Raw genomic sequence first — 21,787 nt, forward strand, 5'->3', positions numbered from 1 at the left:
TTCCATCTGCAACCCATTACTGGGAAACATCCATACACACTCATTCACACACTTACGCTACAGACAATTCAGCCTACCCAATTCACCTATAGCACGTGTGTTTGGACTGTGAGGGAAACCGGAGCACCCGGAGGAAACCCACACCAAGACAGAATGCCAACTGATCCAACCGGGGCTTGAACCAGCGACCTTCTTGCTGTGAGGTGATTGTTCTACCCACTGAGCCACCGTGCTGCCTTATCCAAAATCCAAATAAACAAAATATAAAACAAGTGTTGTACTCCTATTATACTCACATTATGAAGTTAGGACACAAACATGCTGACAATAATAGATTAAGCTGCAGAATTTGTTGAAATATCAAACTTATAAATAATAAAGAAACAACTAATATTTTATTTTTGAAACAGAGGTTCGCTGTAGGTGGCGCAGTGGGTAGCACAATCGCCTCACAGCAAGAAGGTCGCTAGTTCAAACCCTGGCTGGGTCAGTTGACATTTCTGTGTGGAGTTTGCATGCTCTCCTTGTGTTGGCGTGGGTTTCCTCCGTGTGCTCTGGTTTGCCCCACAGTCCAAAGAAATGCGCAAAAGAGGAATTACCAACCTACGTCACACATGACGTCACACGGGTCCCAGGTTGCAAAAAAGCATCAGTTGCAATAGCAAACATGTCGTGTTGTGCGGTAGGACGCTTAATTTGTACACCACACTGCTTTTAATGCCAACCGCAGACGTCTTTGGCTAAAAGGGAGCTGAATGGAGTGAGGACCTAATTAAAATTGCTCGACTCTGCAGTTCTCATTTCATATCAGCTAAGTTCACGCTATGTTGTATCATACACATTACTTGTTTTTGATTGCAGCAATGATTTCAGCCAAAAACTGTTAAATATGGTGAGTTAAACTGCGGACACTGAATGCTTAACTGTAAACATGTAAGTTCACATACCCTGCCGTACAGGTGCAGTTCGCTGTCAGAATTTGCTTGTTGATGATTACCCAGGCCTTGTATAGCTCTGTCTTCTTTCCTTGTCTTTGCCTAGGTGAACCTCGGTTTTTAGCACTACAAAGTGTTGAATCTGGAAATGATGGAACATTATTTCTTGCAAATGACCACACAGAACAAACTTGTAGGCTTCCAAAGACTTGTAGGCCTTTAACTTCTCTCTTGTAAAATCACTTGGAGCTTCAATGAGATAGTTGTATATTTGGGGCTGGATGCTTGGCCATTTCATCTTATCCAATATCCATTGGGAGGGTGCTGTCGCAAATGGACCTGTCAGATGAACGCTGCTCACTTTAACATTAATTTTGCCGAATAACTGTGCTTATCACTGGGTGACAAGCTGTTATAATACGCTGAAAGCATTATGTAAATAATATATATAATATGTAATCAATATATCTTATTTCTAAGACAACAACAAACTCTGTACCGCATCAGATGTCATTCCCTCACTGTAAAGGCTAGCGCTCCTGTGCGCTCCTAGCGCTCTTTTGAAACCTTGCTGCAATCGCATCCTGAATGTTTACAAACTGGTAATTCGTCTGTAGGTGAATTGTGTAAACTAAATTGGCCGTAGTTTATGTGTGTTTGAATGAGTGTGTATGGATGTTTCCCAGTACTGGGTTGCAGCTGGAAGGGCATCTGCTGTGTAAAACATATGCTGGATAAGTTGGTGGTTCAATCCGCTTTGGCAATCCCTGATTAATAAAGGGACTAAGCCGAAGAAAAATGAATGAATGAATGTTTGTGGCTCATCCATGTACATCCAGATTTTAATTCTATGCAACCTTTAATGTTTAAAACCTGCATATTCGGGTGCAGATAGTGCAGACACACATTGCCAGTTCATCTTTAGGTAGCATGTGAGGAATATGACAGGCTGGTTCTGGTTTTATCGCAGCAGACTATAAAGGCTTTATATTTCAAAGAGCTGCTGAGAAAGGCTGATCTCCACGGCTGCAGACTGACTGATCTGCCGTTTAAAACTGTTTAGAAGCTTTAAGCACACCGGCGGCTGACGGCCATCACAGCTGATGAGTGTTAAAGTGACCCTGTTAGGCTTTCTCTGATACTGCTCAGCATGAAGGGTGTAGAACAGCTGTTTCAGAAAGTTAAATATCTATCTATCTATCTATCTATCTATCTATCTATCTATCTATCTATCTATCTATCTGTCTGTCTGTCTGTCTGTCTGTCTGTCTGTCTGTCTGTCTGTCTGTCTGTCTGTCTGTCTGTCTGTCTGTCTGTCTGTCTGTCTGTCTGTCTGTCTATCTATCTATCTATCTATCTATCTATCTATCTAGAAATCAATCAATCAATCAATCAATCAATCAATCAATCAATCAATCAATCAATCAATCAATCAATCAATCAATCTATCTATCTATCTATCTATCTATCTATCTAGAAATATATGTATCTATCTATCTATCTATCTATCTATCTATCTATCTATCTATCTATCTATCTATCTATCTAGAAATGTATCTATCTGTCTGTCTGTCTGTCTGTCTGTCTGTCTGTCTATCTATCTATCTATCTAGAAATATATGTATCCATCCATCTATCCATCCATCCATCCATCCATCTATCAGTGTGTCGATCTATTGTTCAATCAATTGTTATATAATTTAATCGTTCTATCTATTGTTCTGTCTATCATTGTATTATTTATCTTTCTTTCTGTCTATCCATCCATCAGTCTGTCATTCTGTTTGTCTATTGTTATATCTGTCATTCTATTGTCCATCCATTCAACCATCCACATATCTATCCATCCATCCATCCATCCATCCATCTATCCATCTATACATCCATCCTTCCTTCTTTCTATATATCCATCCATTGTTCTGTCAGTTGTTCTATTTGTTCTGTATGTTGTTTTAGATATTGCTTTGTCTATTATTGTATTGTTTATCTTTCTGTCCATCCATCCATCTATCCATCTATCTATTGTTCTACCAATCCATTCTATTGTCTGTTTATCTATCTGCCGTTCTATCATTTTATTGTTTATCTTTTTTTCTGTCTATTCATTCATCCATCTGTCTATCATTCTGTCTATCTATTTTTCTATCTATCATTCGCCCACCTATCCATCTGCCCATTTTTATCATTCTATCTGTCATTGTCTATATTTTGTTCTACCTATCATTATATCGTCGATCTATCCATCCATCCATCCATCCATTCTATCTGTTGTTCTATATATCATTGTATCTTTTAAATTTCTTTTCATCCATCCATCTGTCTGTCTTTCTATTATTTTATCTATCATTGTATTTATCTATCTATCTATCTATCTATCTATCTGTCTGTCTGTCTGTCTGTCTGTCTATCTATCTATGTGTCGTTCTACCAATCTATCGATCTATTTCTTAATCAATTGTCCTATCATTCAATCGTTCTATCTATTGTTCTGTCTATTATTGTATTATTTATCTTTCTTTCTGTCTATCCATTCATCCAGCAGTCTGTCATTCTGTCTGTCTATTGTTATATCTGTCATTCTATTGTCCATCCATTCATCCATCCACAAATCCATCCATCCATCTATATATCCATCCATTCATCTGTCTATCATTCTGTCAATCTATTGTTCTTTCTATCATTCTATAGTCCAGCCATCCATCATTCTATCTATTATTCTATCTATTGTTCCAACTATCATTATATTGTCTATTCGTCCATCCAACCATCCGCATTTATTTAAAATTTTCCATTAATTTCCACACTTTATTTAACATCCGTCCATCCATCCATCCATCCATTCATCCATCTATCCACTTTAATCCACTGTATAGCTTTATATCCTCATAGTCCGCTAACAGACACAGATGCTGTGCAGTAAAATCTGCAGCATATGATCATCAGCTCGTCTGTCTGACTGCACTGGACAGAGTCTATGTGGTCCCACTCGTTTCCAGTGGGCTCGGGCTCTCTGTGAATTATACATCAGAGAGCATGTCAGCCGCCGAGCCCCCTCTGGCCCTCTGCTTCATATTTTAAAGAGGCATAATTACTCTGATTTACATTCAGGTGAGCTAACCTCTGCACTCGCGGGGCCACTAAAACTCACAGGCCAACTTCTGATCTTTAAATACCACGCAAATTTGCTGCAGTTTAATATGTCAAACACTTTTGCCCCGCTGAAATCATGACATATCAAATGTGGAAATAGATTTAATTTGTGCTCTGTCAGTCTCGTTCGCTTTCAAAGGTGTTTTTCTGTCTTTTTCTGTGATGAAACTGAATCATGCCAAGTAACATACCCACCATCTAGCTGTTTACCCTAATTTTACAGTCTGATGCACTTACTGTATATACAAATATATGGTTTGAGTTTACAAGAAAATTTGCTTCATGGCTTCTGGAAAATCATCTCTTGAGTTTGGAATGCAAAAAAGGAAAGAAAGCGCTATGGGATTTTCCTCCAGGATTGTAGATCTGTCTGATTAATAATTGACTGTTCCTCTGGAAATGAATTTGAGCTGTCCGTCTTTCTTCATGTATTTTTAAGTGTTGTATTTCTTTTGCGCTGACCGTGTTCATCTCAGGGGTTTGTTTTGAGGGTCAGGTCGGGTTATTCACAGATGAATCCTTCAGAAAACAAGGTTTATTCTGCTAGGCTTTCCTTGACAGCAGTGCTGACGGGATCCAGACAAAAGAAATAATCAGAAACAGAATCAGGTTATCAGATGCTGGTTTGCTTGCATTAAACATAAACTGGTTGCATGAAGTTAAGCTGTCTTCTTTCTTTTTTACCCTTCAGCTTACTTTCTTATTGAGTTGATAAATCGTATTAAAGGAATCATAGTTCTATCTATCTATCTATCTATCTATCTATCTATCTATCTATCTATCTATCTATCTATCTATCTATCTATCTATCTATCTATCTATCTATCTATCTATCTATCTATCTACCTACCTACCTACCTACCTACCTACCTACCTACCTACCTACCTACCTACCTACCTACCTACCTACCTACCTACCTACCTACCTACCTACCTACCTACCTACCTACCTACCTACCTACCTACCTACCTACCTACCTACCTACCTATCTATCTATCTATCTATCTATCTATCTATCTATCTATCTATCTCTCTCTCTCTCGCTCTCTCTCTGTCTCTGTCTGTCTGTCTGTCTGTCTGTCAATCATTCTATTCTGAGTGCTTACATTTTATAATGTATATGTTTTCCAGTGGATAAAATCAAATGCAAAAACAAACCGAACTTTTTTCTCATTAAACACCTGTAACCCTATAAACCTCACTTCCATCCCGGACGAGCCCCCATGTGTATTCCACCGGTCCTACTGCCCCCAACCCGGTCTGAACTGGGATTGAACCAGCAATTCTTTGCATGAGGTATAGGACTGGTGTGTTACATACCTTTTAGGACTTGTGGGTTACACAGCTTTTGCTACAAATTGAAGCAATTTTATTTAGAAAACTCATTTTATTAAAATCTACCTCAAAAACACTCAATCTTGTCCTTTCCTTCCTCCTCAGCCAAGTTCTGTGGCGATCCAGGAATCCCAGGCCGGGCCAGACGAGAGGGTCAGAGCTTCATCTTTAAAGCTGAGGTGATGTTCAGCTGCAGCGCCCCCTATGTGTTGGTGGGCTCCTCGACACGCACATGCCAAGCAGATGCTACGTGGAGCGGCTCTCAACCACGCTGCATCGGTATATTTACTTCTAAGAACGTTTTCCCCTCATCATTAGATATTTAATCGTTTAATACTTACAGAGGCTGTACAGTATGTAGAATTTACAACTCATGTCTTTAGTGACTCCGGCGGCTGTTCGAGTGAACTGCAGCTGACATTTTTATTTATTTATTTATTTTTTTTTATGTAGTAAAATACTGTTACACATTGTAAAAAATTATATGACAAAAAGCCGTCTCAACAAAAGCTTTTGCATGTTACCTCAACTTATTTCAATAAGTTAATTAGGTTTCAACATTTTAATAAGTTATACAAAGTTTAATTTAATATTTTCGGTCTGTTTGACTGATGATTGTTGGGATGAATAGAAAAGATTAATTGAGTCAACTTAAAAATTAAGGCATTAAGAACTTTTTTTCAAGTGTACACTCAAAAATGACTGCTTGTTCAGACTACATATTCAAAATGAGTCAATTAGGACAAACTAAATGTTTTATGTTGAATCCACTCCAATTTGTAAAAACGATTAAGTTAACTCAATCGATTTTTGTTGGGACAACATGAAGCAATTGTGTGGAACCCAGCATTTTTTAGTTTTTGTATGTGAAAAGTAACATCAGCATGGCAGTGAAAAAGTTGACTGCTAAAATTTAAAATAATGCTAAAAAAATTGTTTTTTATGCCAAATTTGTTTTTAAAAATCACAAATCATTACTGGAAGTAAAACATTGAAATAAAATATAACATTTTGTATGATAATTAAGATAATTATATTTTAATAAGTACATATCTGAATAAATGTGTTTAATTTCATCCATATTTTGACATTGACACAATCCATTGTCTCAAATAAAGGTACAAAAATGTACATTTGTGGTATCCTTTCAGCAGGTACATATTTGTACTTTCTGAGAAAATATTATGTAACTTTAAGGATCCTATAGGTACTAACGTGTACATTTACGCACATTTAATATGAAGGGGTATGTATCGCTGATCAACTTTTGCACCATTATTTCTTAGAATGGATGCATCCTAAGTATTAAAAGAAATCATAAGCACTATATATTATATTTTAAACACTGTATTCAACACTGCATGGGACTTTTTTTTAAATTGTTTTTAATTTTGCTAGCAGCTTCAGTTTTATTCTTTTAAAGGAACACTCCACTTTTTTTTTGGGGGGGGGGGGTGTAGGCTCATTTGTAGGCTAATTTAGTTTAGTTTTACCATTTTTGAATCCATTTGATCAATTTATGGGTCTGGCAAGAGCATTTTTAGCTTAGCTTAGCATAAATCATTGAATCGGATTAGAACGTTAGCAAACAAAAAAAATAAACGATTAGATTTTTAGATAAATTTTATATTAATCTTGGCACTTCTGTAAATACTGTCCATTGTGTACAAAGAAAGATGAAAAATTTACATTTTGTATAGGATACTATACTCTCATTCTGGTGAAAAATCATGGAAATTTTCTGCTGTACCATGCAGCACCTGAAAATAACTTTTTGAATCTTTTTTTTTGGGTCAATATAACCAACCTACATGGGGACTATTTTCAGGTGCTGCATAATATCATTCTGCCTGATACAGCCATTAAACTAATTTTCAAGCGAGAAGCTAATGGTCCAATCCAATTTAATTATCGATGCTAAGCTAAGCTAAAAGTGCTCACGCCAGACACGAAGAACGGCTGAATGGATTCAAACTATTAAACTCTAATTTCCTATTTCTATATTTCTAGTTTCCTATTTTCCTATCTAACTGCCTATTTCCAAAAAATTGAAGTGTTCCTTTAACCTTGAATGTCACATCCATACACTGTAATATCCACTCCAGCTTTGATCTATGAACATTACATGAACATTACGACCGTCTTCTCCAGGTCACAGCCATTACATCAACCGCTACATCTGCTTTTCATAATCCAATTATGAAGATCTGAAAGTGACAGTTTCATTCTTCCTTTCACCGCAGAACCGACCCGAACGACTTGTGAAAACCCCGGCACTCCAGAATTCGGCTCTCTGAACAGCAGTCTGGGCTTTAAGGTAAGAAGCAGCGGATCTTGGACTGTCTTGGCCTCTTATATCAAAGCCATTATGATGAGAGTTAGTTCAAAAGGGCCCATTTCTGTCAGTTGTAGCCTGCTTTTATCTTCAAGTGCGAAAACGGCCCCTTTCAAATGGCACAATGTGACTTTTGATGTGCCTATTAAGGGCTGAAAGTCATATTTTCCATCATCGCTGAGACAAAAGGATATTCGCTCGCCGGGTGACAGAATCATCCGAAGGCGTTAATGCCACATGAGAGAGTCGAGTGCGAGGTTTTGTCATCTTTCCGGACCGGCCTGTCTTTTATGAGTGCAATTGATTTATTGTCAAGTTGATTCAGTCAAATGCTGTTTGAAGAGCAGTTTCAGGATGTGTGACTGACTGACTCTTAATGTCTGGAGAGAGTTTACTCTTCAGATGCTCATGATATCCAGCACAGTGCATCTGATGCCACTTTTAGGGTTAATAGTGGTCAACCGTATCAATGTTTCAATAAACGATACTTACGTTAAAGAAAGAAACACTTTTTTTTTTGGAGAAAGGCTAATTTTACTACTCCTTTAGAGTTAAACAGTTGAGTTTTAGCAGTTTTCAATCCATTCTGCGATCTCTGGCAGGAGCACTTTTAGCTTAGCTTCGCATAAATCATTGAATTTGATTAGACCATTAGCATCTCATAAAAAAGATACTAAGATTAGACTATTAGAATATCAATAAAAAAGAGTTTTGATAATTTTCCAATTTCAAGCTTGACTCTTCTGTAGTTACATCATATACTAAGACTGACAGTAAATAAAAGTTTTCATTTTTTGTTTGTTTGTTTGTTGGTGTTTTTTTGGAAACAGGCTTATTTTGTTACTTACCTAGGGTTAAATAGTTGGGTCTTACCATTTTTAAATCCAATAAGCCAATCTTCAGGGTTTTTTTGGAAACAGATGCATTTTACTACTCCTCTAGAGTTAAACAGTTGAGTTTTTTAACATTTTTCAATTCATTCAGTCGATCTCTGGGTCTGGCACATTTAGCTTAGCTTAGCATAAATCATTGAATCAGATTAGACCATTAGCATCTCAATAAACCAAAGAGTTTTGATAATTTTCCTATTTCAAGCTTGATTCTTCTGTAGTTATATCAAATATTAAGACTGACAGTAAATGAAAGTTTATTTGTTTTTTGGAAACAGGCTCATTTTACCACTTAGAGTTAAACAGTTGAGTTTTACCATTTTTCAATCAATTCGGCCATTTTTTGGGGTCTGGTGGGAGCACATTTAGCTTAGCATAAATCATTGAATCAGATTAGACCATTAGCATCTCAATAAACCAAAGAGTTTTGATAATTTTACTATTTCAAGCTTGACTCTTCTGTGGTTACATCATATACTAAGACTGACAGTAAATGAAAGTTTTAGTTTTTTTGTTTGTTTGTTGGGTTTTTTTTTGGGAAACAGGCTCATTTTGTTACTTCCCTGGAGTTAAATAGTCGAGTCTTGCCATTTTTTAATCCAATCAGCCAATCTTCAGGTCTGGCGGGAGCACTTTTAGCTTAGCTTTGCATAAATCATTGAATCACATTAGACCATTAGCATTTCAATAAACCAAAGAGTTTTGAAAGTTTTCCTATTTCTAGCTTCACTCTTCTGTAGTTATGTCATATATTAAGACTGAAAGTAAATGAAAGTTTATTTGTTTTTTGGAAACAGGCTCATTTTACTACTCCTCTAGAGTTAAATAGTTGAGTTTTACCATTTTTCAATCAATTCAGCCATTTTTTGGGGTTCTGGCATGGCACATTTAGCTTAGCTTAGCATAAGTCATTGAATCAGATTAGATCATTAGCATCTCAATAAAAAGATTCCAAGATTATACCATTAGAGTATCAATAAACAGATTTTAGATGTATATTTATATATATATATATATATATATATATATATATATATATATATATATTTTTTTTTTTTTTTTTTTTTTTTTTTTTGGAAACAGATGCATTTTACTACTCTAGAGTTAAACAGTTTAGTTTTTACCATTTTTCAATCCATTCAGTCGATCTCTGGGTCTGGCACATTTAGCTTAGCTTAGCAGAAATCATTCAATCAGATTAGACCGTTAGCATCTCAATAAACCAAAGAGTTTTGATAATTTTCCTATTTCAAGCTTGACTCTTCTGTAGTTACATCATATACTGAGACTGACAGTAAATTAAAGTTTTAGTTTTTTTTTTTTTTTTTTTGTTTGTTGGTGTTTTTTTTTTTTTGGAAACAAGCTTATTTTGTTACCTTCCTAGAGTTAAATAGTTGAGTCTTACCATTTTTGCATCATATATAGTCACATCATATATTAAGACTGGCGGTAAATATAAGTTTGTTTGTTTTTTGGAAACAGGCTCATTTTACTACTCCTCTAGAGTTAAATAGTTGAGTTTTACCCTTTTTCAATCAATTCAGCCAATCTTTGGGTCTGGCGGGAGCACATTTAGCTTAGCTTAGCGTAAATCGTTAAATCAGATTAGACCATTAGCATCTCAATAAAAATATGCCACGATTAGACCATTTGCATGTCTATAAAAAGATTTTAGATCTTTTTGAAACAGATGCATTTTACTACTCCTCTAGAGTTAAACAGTTGAGTTTTTGCCATTTTTCAATCCATTCAGTCGATCTCTGGGTCTGGCACATTTAGTTTAGCTTAGCAGAAATCATTCAATCAGATTAGACCATTAGCATCTCAAAAAACCAAAGAGTTTTGATAATTTTCCTATTTCAAGCTTGACTCTTCTGTAGTCACATCATATACTGAGACTGACAGTAAATAAAAGTTTTAGTTTTTTTTTTTAACAGGCTCATTTTGTTACTTCCCTAAAGTTAAATACTTGAGTCCAATCTGCCAATCTTCAAGTCTGGCAGGAGCACTTTTATCTTAGCTTAGCATAAATCATTAAATCAGATTAGACTATTAGCATGTCAATAAACCAAAGAGTTTTGATAATTTTCCTATTTTAAGCTTGACTCTTCTGTGGTTACATCATATACTATGTTTTTGTTTGTTGTTGTTTTAAACAGGTTCATTTAAGTAGAATTTTACCATTTTTGAATCCATTCAGCTGATTTTCGGGTCTGGTGGGAGCATATTTAGCTTAGCATAAATCATTGAATCAGATTAAACCATTAGCATCTCAATAAAAAATGCTAAGATTACACCATGAGCATCTCTGTAAAAATATTTTAGATCTTTTTTTTTTTAGGGGGGTTGAGTTTTCACCATTTTTCAATCCATTCAGTCGATCTCTGGGTCTGGCACATTCAGCTTAGCTTAGCATAAATCATTCAATCAGATTAGACCATTAGCATCTCAATTAACCAAAGAGTTTTGATAATTTTCCTATTTCAAGCTTGATTTTCTGTAGTTACATCATATACTAAGACTGACAGTAAATGAAAGTTTTAGTTTTTTTGTTTGTTTGTTGGGGGGGTTGGAAACAGGCTCATTTTGTTACCTTCCTAGAGTTAAATAGTTGAGTCTTACCATTTTACTAGTTAAATAGAGTTAGAGTTAAAGAGTTTTGCCATTTTAAAATCCATTCAGTCGATCTCTGGGTCCGGTACATTTAGCTTAGCTTAGCAGAAATCATTGAATCAGATTAGACCATTAGCATCTCAATGAACCAGAGAGTTTTGATAATTTTCCTACTTCAAGCTTGACTCTTCTGTAGAGATATCATAAGACTGACAGTAAATGAAAGTTTGTTTTTTTGGAAACAGGCTCATTTTACTACTCCCCTAGAGATAAACTGTTGAGTTTTTACCATTTTTCAATCAATTCAGCTGATCTTTGAGTCTGGCAGGAGCACTTTTAACTTAGCTTAGCATAAATCATTTAATCAGATTAGACCATTAGATTATTAATAAAAATATTTTATTTTTCTATTCATCTTGACACTTCTGTAGTTAAATTGTGTACAAAGACAATTGCTATTTTAAAGGAAAATTGAATTCTGGGAACTCTCATTCTGGTGAAATAATCAGGAACAAGTCAAATTTGCTAAAAATTAGCTAACTTGCATCAGTATAACCTACGTAGCTGGGGACTGTTTTCAGATGCTGCATTATATTATTGTGTATGAAACAGCCAATAAACTCATTTTGAGCAAGATGCTAAAGGTCTAATCCAATGTAATGATTTATGCTAAACTAAGCTAAAAGTGCTCCCGCCAGACCGAAATGGATTCAAACAAGGTAAAACTTAACTGTTTTACTCTAGGTGCCTATTTCAAAAAGAAAAATTAAATTGAGCAAATTTACCTTAGCTTAGCATAAGTTATTGAATCAGATTAGACCATTAGCATTTCAATAAACCAAACATTTTTGATACTTTTTCCAAGCTTAACTCCTCTGTAGCTACATCATGTACTAAGTCTGACAGTAAATTAAATTAGCTATTTTCAAGGTCGATATGGTTAAGAAATATACTCTCATTCTGGTGTAATAATCAAGAAACGTTGCTGCTGTACCATGGCTGAAGCTGATAGTATGCAGTGCCTGAAAATAGTCCTAAGCTAAGTTAGATATAGTGATTTAAGTTAGCTGTGCAGCAATGTACGACAGCAAAGTTGGAAAAAAATCCTTCTGAAAGTGATCCCAATTGTATTGTTTCTCAATATCATTTCTCTATAGCTTTGTTATAGTGATCTGCTGTTGTTTTACAGTCAGACCAATTTTTTATAACAATGTCTTTATTGCTATCTCTATAGTATAGTGGTTTAAACAGGGTTTAAGGCTGAAACACTCTGTATTACACATTACATTTTTTTTATTTGTTTTATTTTGTACGTTTTCTGTTTTGTTTTTGTTTTGTTTTTGTTTTGTTTTTGTTTTTTGTGATCTTCACTTTTATTTTGTTTTGTGTTGCGTTATTTGTGTGTTTTGTTTTCGTTTGTTTTAGTTTCTCACTCAAATACTGTTTGAAGCACTAATGTTACGAAATCTCTTTTTTTGTTTGCTTTGTGCTTTACTTTGCTTCTACTTTTTTTATATTTGTGTTTCTTTTAGTTTGTTTTAGTTTTGTAATTTTTATTGCTGCAAAATTACTAAACAGAATACTTAATTTATTGTATTTTAACTAAAAACTTTTAAGTATTGCTGCAAATATTCCTAAGCATTATTATAAATATAATAATAATAATAATAATAATAAAATATTATTCCTGAAATAATCCCAAAAAAATTCCAATATTTCAAAATATCACAAAATATTCCTGTTTTTATTTCAAAAAAATATATTTTTATTTATTTTTTATTTTATTTTATTTATTTTAGCTAAAAACATTGACAGTATTGCTGCAATATTATTAAATCGAATAAATTTTGTAATGTTATTTTATTTTAATATTTACAGTATTGCTGCAAATATTACTAAGCAAAGTAAATAGTTATTTTTATTCATTCATTCATTCATTCATTCATTTTCTTTTCGCTTTAGTCTCTTTATTAATCAGGGGTCGCCACAGCGGAATGAACCACCAATTTATCCAGCACATGTTTTACACAGCAGATGCCCTTCCAGCCGCAACCCATCACTGGGAAACATTCATACACACTCATATTTATTTATTTTTGTATTTATTTATTTCAACAATAAACATTTACAGTATTGCTGCAAATATTCCTAAACATTACCTGTTTATATTTCTAAAAAATACATTTATTATTTTATTTTATTTTATTTTATTTTATTTTATTTTATTTTATTTTATTTTATTTTATTTTATTTTATTTTGATTGTTTTGTTTTCCCTTTATTAATCAGGGGTCGCCACAGCGGAATGAACCGCCAACCTATCCAGCATATGTTTTACGCAGCAGATGCCTTTCCAGCTGCAACCCATCACTGGGAAACACCCACACACTCTCATTCACACTCATTCACTACGGACAATTTAGCTTACCCAATTCACCTATAGACCATTTTGAATTATGTAAACAATAACAAGGGTCCTAACGTATTTCCTATTTTACATTTTTTTATTGTCCATAGCTTTTGAGAATCTAAAAAGAGCCACATATTGATAAATAATGTTATGACCGCTGTTTTAATGTTAAGATATGTTTGAATTGCCTCTTGTTACAGTAATGAAATAGTTTGACAACAAGCAGGAAATGTTCATGGGCTAGTGACATTACCACATTGAAATGGTCTATAGCGCATGTCTTTGGACTGTGGGGGAAACCGGAGCACCCAGAGGAAACCCATGCGAACACGGAGAGAACATGCAAACTCCACACAGAAATGCCAACTGACCCAGCTGGGGCTTGAACCAGCGACCTTCCTGCTGTGATGCAATCATGCTACCCACTGCGTCATCGTGACGCCCTTGTTTTTTTATTTATATCCATTTTTTTTTCATTCCTAGAACAAATAAATGCTTTTTCTTCTCTGAACACAACAAATAGGCATTATGCATGCTCAGAGCTGTCTCCTAGATTGTAAAACTCTCCATCATTCACTGTCATTGTCAGTAATGTGTAAAAGCGTGCAGCATCAGTGTCTGCAGCAGTGGTGTAGTCGGGGCTATACGCACGTATACTCAGAATGCCTACTTTTTTCCACTAGCTGTTTGGATATTACGACTTCTGAGGATCAATAATTGCGTATACCCTTGGTATACTCACTTGTTTTGCTGATTAGACTTTACCCTAATTTACGTGTATTCGCATCCCCTTTCACTGTATACCAAATGTTTTTTTTTTACTCTCATCTTAATTCGTTGCAGTTGGTGCATTTTTGTTTATATTTTGCGCCATTTCGCCGCCCCCTGACGACCACAGTCGCTGTGAGAAAATTTCGTGAGTTTTTCGTAGTCAACGGAATGATGTCTCGCTGAAACGTTCAGATAAAATTATAAAACGGGTTGGGTGGGTAATAGTACACCACCTTTTTTTGTTAGGACTACACCACTGGTCTGCAGGTCTAATGTGAGTTTGCTCTGGAGAAATGATCTGTTTTTCAGGGCAAAATGAAAGGCGCTGCTCTTTCTCTGAACACAGCGTCGCTTGTGTCCGTCGAGCTGCTGTCACCGATTCCTTCAGAAGTGTGTGTTGTAATGGAATCTAATGTTCCGGTGTTGTGAGTGTTTGATCTCAGCAGGACTCAGAGACGTTTGGCTGTTCTGCTATAATGCTGAGAATTATCTCTGCCCGCTTATTGAGGTTTTCACTTTACAAAGCAGGACATAAATGAAAACAGTAAGAGAGTGAAAATAAAACAGTCAGAATGAAGGTTCTCAGGTGCAGAAAGCAGGAGTGTGTGAGCCATTCTGAATTGAAATGGGAATTTGGTTTTAAGTGAAGTTTCATAAACTAATTTCGAGAGGAGCACGTGATATGATTGAGCACGTCTGGCCACTCATCTGTAATCAGTAATAATCCAATCAGAGTGATCCTAGTTTACTATAAATGGATCAGTTTCTATCTACTGCTCTATCTTTGTTTGGAAGAATGCCCCCTTCCACCCCATCTCCTCCTTTTCCTCCCTTTTCTAAAGGGGGAGCTCTCGAGACCTACCTGATCTCGGATCTCCTGATATGCTTATCGACCGGGCGGGAGCCCTGGGCTCAAATATCTCCGAGCTCAGGGTTCTCTCCCGGGACAGCATGCCACACCTGCTTAATACGCCAAGCATATCTAAGTGGGAACTCTTGAAATATGAATTGAAATGACATGCACTATAGGTGAATTAAATAAAGTAAATTAACCGTAGTGCATGAGCGTGTGTGTGAATGAGTGTGTATGGGAGTTTCCCAGTACTGGGTTGCAGATGGAAAAGCATCCGCTGTGTAAAACATATGCTGGAATAGTTGGCGGTTCATTCCGCTGTGGTGACCCCTGATAAATTCAGGAACTGAGCCAAAGGGAAATTAATGAATGTTATGTGCTGTGATGTGAAGATGTGTGCGTGTGTGTTTGATTGTCTGTGTGTGCGTTTGTCTTTCTGTCTGTGTGTCTGTCTTTGTGTGTGTTTGTCTCTCTCTGTTTGTGTGTCTACCTGTGTGTGTGTGTCTCTTTCTGTTTGTGTGTTTTTCTGCGTCTGTCTTTGAGTGTGTGTGAATGTGTGTGTGTGTGTGTGCGTGTGTGTGTGTGTGTGTGTGTGTGTGTGTGTGTGTGTGTGTGTGTGTGTGGTATTGGTATTCACGACATTGGTTCCCATGAGGAAAATGTCTCATAAATCATCCCGAATGAAGTATTTTGAAAATGTATATGGAGATTTATTTATGAATACATATGTAATATTTATAATCTTCAGCCTGAAAATACAGACTCAACAGTACAAAATGCATTGCATCCATGGAGATTCACTGTGTGGGTATGTGTGTGTGCGGTTATGTGTGCATATATATTTATACAACAGTTCTGTCTGGTTCTTGAATCTGATTGGCTGATAGCCGTGCAATATTCTGCAAATAACAGCACTCCTACAGCCTCTTCACCCTTCACCTTTGTGTATTACTCCGCCCACAGTGACAAGCAGAGGCTCTACAGTTTGACAAATATTGCTGCTGCTGGGCAACATACTCACTTTTTTACTCGAGAATGTAGTTGTTTATATTGCAACTATGAAGTTTATTTATAAGTATAGTGTCTATTTTTAAATATTTATAATTTCGGAGCGCTGGATTCAGTGTATCGGCCGCCATCAGCCTGTCTGAGCAGACCAAAGGAAGTGATGGTTGATGTTCCGCCACAAGATGGCGACAGAGACGCATTTTCTCAACGTAAAAAAACAGCATTTTCTCAACGTAAATTTCCAACTACAGCTGAACAAATAAATATAAATCAGGTAAGGGACATTCTAAGTCGATCTCTCTCTTTTGGATTTTGTAGTGCTCTATTTATACCACAGAAACTGTTAGTGTTTGCTTTGCTTCGGTATTTTCAGGGTTAATTATTGTGATATCCTGATTGCAACAGAAAAATACTGGCAAATCTCTGTAGACTGATGGCATTTCATGCCGTTCAGCCTTATAATCTTAAAATGTCAGCAAAATCACCTGTTTTGTCATCACTTTAGACATTGCGCTAGAGAATCATTCAAACACTAGCTCTAAAGTGACGTTTGTGAACTGGCAATGGTTTCTGCTGTTCTGACCGTCAGCTGCAGATGTGAATGAACGGTGGAAGAAAGTAGTTCCTCTTACAAAAGGGTTTTTGAGATTCTCCGTGTCGGATTCTCTTTTTTATATATATGATTATGCCGTTGAACTGTTGTATAAACTCAATATCACACTCGTAGCACTGCTATGTGGCTGTATATCGTCACTGGTGGGCAGGAGCGGATTTAGTGATTTGGGGGCCCTAAGCAATTCCAGCCATGGGGCCCAAAAGTCCTAATATACTACCTGTGTATTTATATATTTATTTATTTATACAATTGTTTGTTTGTTTGTTTTGTTGACTTTTTCTCATATAACTCATTCATTTAAAAACAACTAAAACTAATAATTAAATTGTTTCGTTTTTAAAACTAAATCTTTATCGTTTTCACTGCTGAACTACTCCATTATTGGTGGATAGGGACAAATTTGTGCAGACTTAATAATTATGAACTTCTTTTATTTATTAGGCTCATGACTTTACTAAATATGGTAGAAAACGATGTTATAGATATCATTTATAGATGTCATTTATACTTCTAGGTATATATTGGGGGCCCTCGCTTATTGATTACCTCGCTTATTGGTTAAATCCAGCCTCCCACCAGTGCCGATGTAAAGCCACATCGCACAACTACTCGTGTGATATTGCTCATATATATATATATATATATATATATATTATAGTTACATAAAAAGCAACAACATGCAAATAAAAAGACCTCGGCCTTTAATTTTTTTCATAGGATCGCGTAATAGATCAGTACGTTAGATTAACAACAGCACCAGGTTAAACTTTCTGACTCCTTTATGGTAATCAAATACATTGAAAATAAATACAGGCCACAACTGAACATTGAGGATGATCTCCAAAATTAAACCAATAGACTTGTGCTGAAAACATGGTGTCCACCAGGCTCGTTGAGGTGAGGTTAATATTAAACTGTATGTTATTAAAATTGAATTAAATTAAATTAATAAAATTAAAACATCCTCATCGTGGAGTCCTGTATAAGACTGAAATTTAATTCACAATGGTTTTATAAAAAAAAGACTTAAAGTCATACATTTGAAATAGTGACTGAGACCTGCAGAACCCATGGTTGTGATGTTCTATTCCACTATGGATTTTTAGAAATATCTGTTTTACAATACATGACTCTCTTCTTTATTGTACTATCATGGTTAAATCAAAATGAGTAGACTATAAAGTATTAATTATCAAGCCAAAAAATGTAAAATCCAATTATGTATACACTATTATTTTTTGTAAAAGAATATGTGCAAATAAAAATACACACTTTTGTCTTTGCAGACTTTTCGTCTTTGCATTAACTTGTGTTGTATTCCAGTTTTTCTCAGTCGCTTTGGTACATTTCTCAGATTTAAAATTTACAAAACAGTAAGTGCATTTCTCAAAACAGCACATACAAATAGCAAAACAGCATGGATTACCTGCAAAAGCCAGTCTCTTGCTTAAAATCCTTAGTTCATCTCTCAATGAACATGTCGGTGCCATCAGAATGACAAGTCCCTGTGTTATTGTGTACAGATAAGACAGTCCGTCATGTTTAGGGCCAGACCGAATCTGTGGACATTTTTTGCTATTTCTGCACAGAATTGTGTTAAAAATCTGCGGATTTATGCTGAATTATTTTGGGAGTATCATAAGTAAAACCTTATTATATTAAATAAAAAGTTATACCTTTTATTTAATGTTTACAATGCAAATCCAATTGGATCCTCTTTATTTGGTAAACAAAGCAAGTCTCTCATATAATATATCTACTAAAAGACAGAAATTATTTCTGTACAAACTGTATTGTAAATAATTCATATGAATATTTTCATATTAGTCAATAATATTATTGTAAATAATTGAAAAACTGAATAAATATAGATTTACACACATTTACACAAGTAAATAACCAGAATCAATGATGGGCTAAGAATCTGTGGAATTCTGCGCACGTAGATTCTGTGTGGACCTAGTCATGTTGTCAGTATAACAGTGTACTCTGAAGCGATGTTCTGACGTAAACTGTGGCTAATTTATTTATTTCTTTGGTGTTTGTACTGTAATTTGTTGCCAGATCATGTCATTGTGATACAAAAAGGAAAAGAGCACTACAAAGGACAAAGAAAAACCCAAAACAAAAGTAGAAATGTGAACATAGGACAATCTCCCTTCAGACACACCTCACCTTTAATAGACAAAGTCAAGATTGACCTGGGAGCAATTTACCAATTACAGATTTAGAAAAAAAGTCTAATGGAAATGTATAGAAAAATGCATTATGGCTAAATATTATGACTACTTGTTCAACTTCTTTTATATATAACTTGTCATTAACTTTTTTTCCTCACCACCCACTGGTCATTTTCACAAGACAAAATTGTGTTGTTGGAAAATGTATTTTATATAATTAAATTTGACTTTTGCATGCTAAAAGTACTTGAGTAAGAGACATTTTACTTGATTTGGGTTATTGAAATAACTCTACCAATAGTATGATATAGATACCTGCTGTAGTCAACCTAAAACCTACAGTAGTTTGACATAAAACCAAAACAATACCCATTCTTGTCTTAGGACATTTATTAAGCAAATGTTTGAATAACAGTAAGTTCATGACATGTTAAATATATAGTATATTCTGCTGGTTTTACCCATACAGAATAAAAATAGTTATGTAACATTACCATTATGTCTTAGGACATCTTTGATTAGCTTTTTATTACCTACACCGAATGTTGACTAATGAAGGTACAATTATAACAACTATTTATTTGTTAGACTACTTTATTGTCAAACCATGTTGCATACAAATGCATTCAACAGACTTGTATGACAGTGTATTGCTGTAGAGGACAAATAAAATACGAGACAGGTGTTTAGAAAGAGTATAGTTTATTTTGTTTGACCTGCAAACTTATCTAAACAAGATAAACTTTCAGAAAACAACACGGAAACATTATAATGCGCGCGCTCGTGAATATAACCCGCGGTTGTCTTCAACGGTTGTCTTCAATAGTCCTTATTTGCTCAACAGCTCTGCTGAAAAACAAAGCAAAACATTACAACAGCCAGACATACATTTAAAACATTACAGTTACCATGGTTTCTATTTTAAACTATAGTAAACTAAAGTTTGAAACTATAGTTTAAAATAGACGATGAGTGGGCCTCGCTGCTCCCACCCACCATAACCCTCGCAGCGGGGTCCCACTACCGGCCTCCCGTGTTTCCCTGAGGGTCCTCACGGCTTGTATTGATCCCTGCCTAGGGTTCACAAGCCGCCTCGCCCCAGGGAGTGCACGAGCTAACCGGGCGCCAGTCCGTGCCAGCATTCACTGGAATGTTGCTCGGCGGCACATTTCGAGCAACAAACACGTAATATTCTTCGCGATATTGCGTTTATGTACGCAAACCGCAAGGAACTACAGCACAGACGGGCCCGAGTGAAGCTTCACGAAGCGGACTTCGTGAGATTGGCGTGGCTCCACTCGTACCGTCAGGTATTGAACTCACCTTGGTCAAGTACAAACAGCAACACCGAGCGAACTGACAACACTGAGAGAGAGCTGACGAGCTTTTATATGAATGCAGATGCAAATGTTTACAATGCGACGTCACTGCTGTGAGTCTCGTTGTCATGGTGAGCGCTGAAGAGAGCCCACCTCATTGGAGCACACAGACTCGGGAATTTCCGTCACGGCGAGTTGCGGTCGGCTGTGGACAAAAACATATTAAATATATTGAATATATATTTTTACTTTTTTGGTGCTGTTTAATATTCTGGGATGCGGTAGAATATGGAGACAGAAGAATATAGTTAAAGACAGATGCGGGACATTAAAACAGAAAGCTTCTTATCCAAGATCGCCATCTAGCGGTCACATAACCTAATAGCATGTTACTTACTAACCACCCACCATGGCCAAAACGTCCAGCATTTGTCCTTTTAATTACTTTATGTAATTTAATATTATATAATATATTTATTATATAATTAATATAATAAATTTATATTCAATATATATTCCCGTCACGTCTGTGTTTATGAGGCTGTTTGGTCACTTCATTTATTTTATTCTGATCAGATATCCGATGGCTCAAACCACTTCAGAAGGTTTTCAGAATTTATTAGACAAAATTCATTTAAATAAATTAAATTATGACCTGGAGAAAGTCTGCCCTGCACCTGAAACACCTGTAGGTGCACTTTTACAGCCACAATTCTATTAAAAATGTGTTTACTATAAGCATAAAAACGTTCTAACTTTTCAGGGCCTTTATCCAGGGGGGTTTGAAAGACCCACCCTCACTGACAAAGGTCCAGAATTTGTCCCATACATGAGCTCATTTAAGACCTAAGACCAAGAGGCTTTAAGCTTTAAGGCTTTAAGACCAAACGGAATCCTCTGACGGCTGTTGCTTCAGTGGGACTATATTCTGATGTAGGAGAAATCTTCTTTCACTACTCTATTGTTTTTAAACAGAGAAAACATTTTACAGGTAACTTTATTCTAAATCTTGAACCTTATTTCTGAAATAAAAATGAGCAATAAAAAGGTGTGAAGCACCAGAAGCTGACAATATTAAATTATTTTGAATATATTTTGGCTGTTGTTGATATCCAGGAATTTTCAAATGTACTTTTTTTACCAAAGAAACTAGAAAAATCCAGAAGAATTCATTATTATTATTATTATTATTATTATTATTATTATTATTACATTTTAATTATTTTTTTTTTTAAATGGCCAACTTATGACTGAGGACAGTTGAATGTGCTGGCCAGCTTGTTTTTTGTCTAATAAATGACAGTAGGCTACAGTTTTTTTTACTTTAAAACTTTAACAGATTGCTATTCTTTCCTAATGATATGATGTAATA

The 21,787-nt window shown here is 35.5% G+C and overlaps 1 protein-coding gene across 1 annotated transcript in view; it reads left to right on the top strand.

The window, feature by feature from the left end:
* Positions 1 to 21,787, top strand: part of csmd3a (CUB and Sushi multiple domains 3a) — a 685,206-nt gene that overhangs the window by 628,271 nt on the left and 35,148 nt on the right. Inside the window, exons 61-62 of the mRNA XM_056474744.1 lie at positions 5,527 to 5,700; positions 7,665 to 7,738. Coding sequence (XP_056330719.1) covers positions 5,527 to 5,700; positions 7,665 to 7,738 — 248 coding nt within the window. The remainder of the gene's footprint in view (positions 1 to 5,526; positions 5,701 to 7,664; positions 7,739 to 21,787) is intronic.

This window comes from Danio aesculapii, chromosome 16 (genome assembly GCF_903798145.1).
Source record: "Danio aesculapii chromosome 16, fDanAes4.1, whole genome shotgun sequence".
Lineage (NCBI taxonomy): Eukaryota > Metazoa > Chordata > Actinopteri > Cypriniformes > Danionidae > Danio > Danio aesculapii.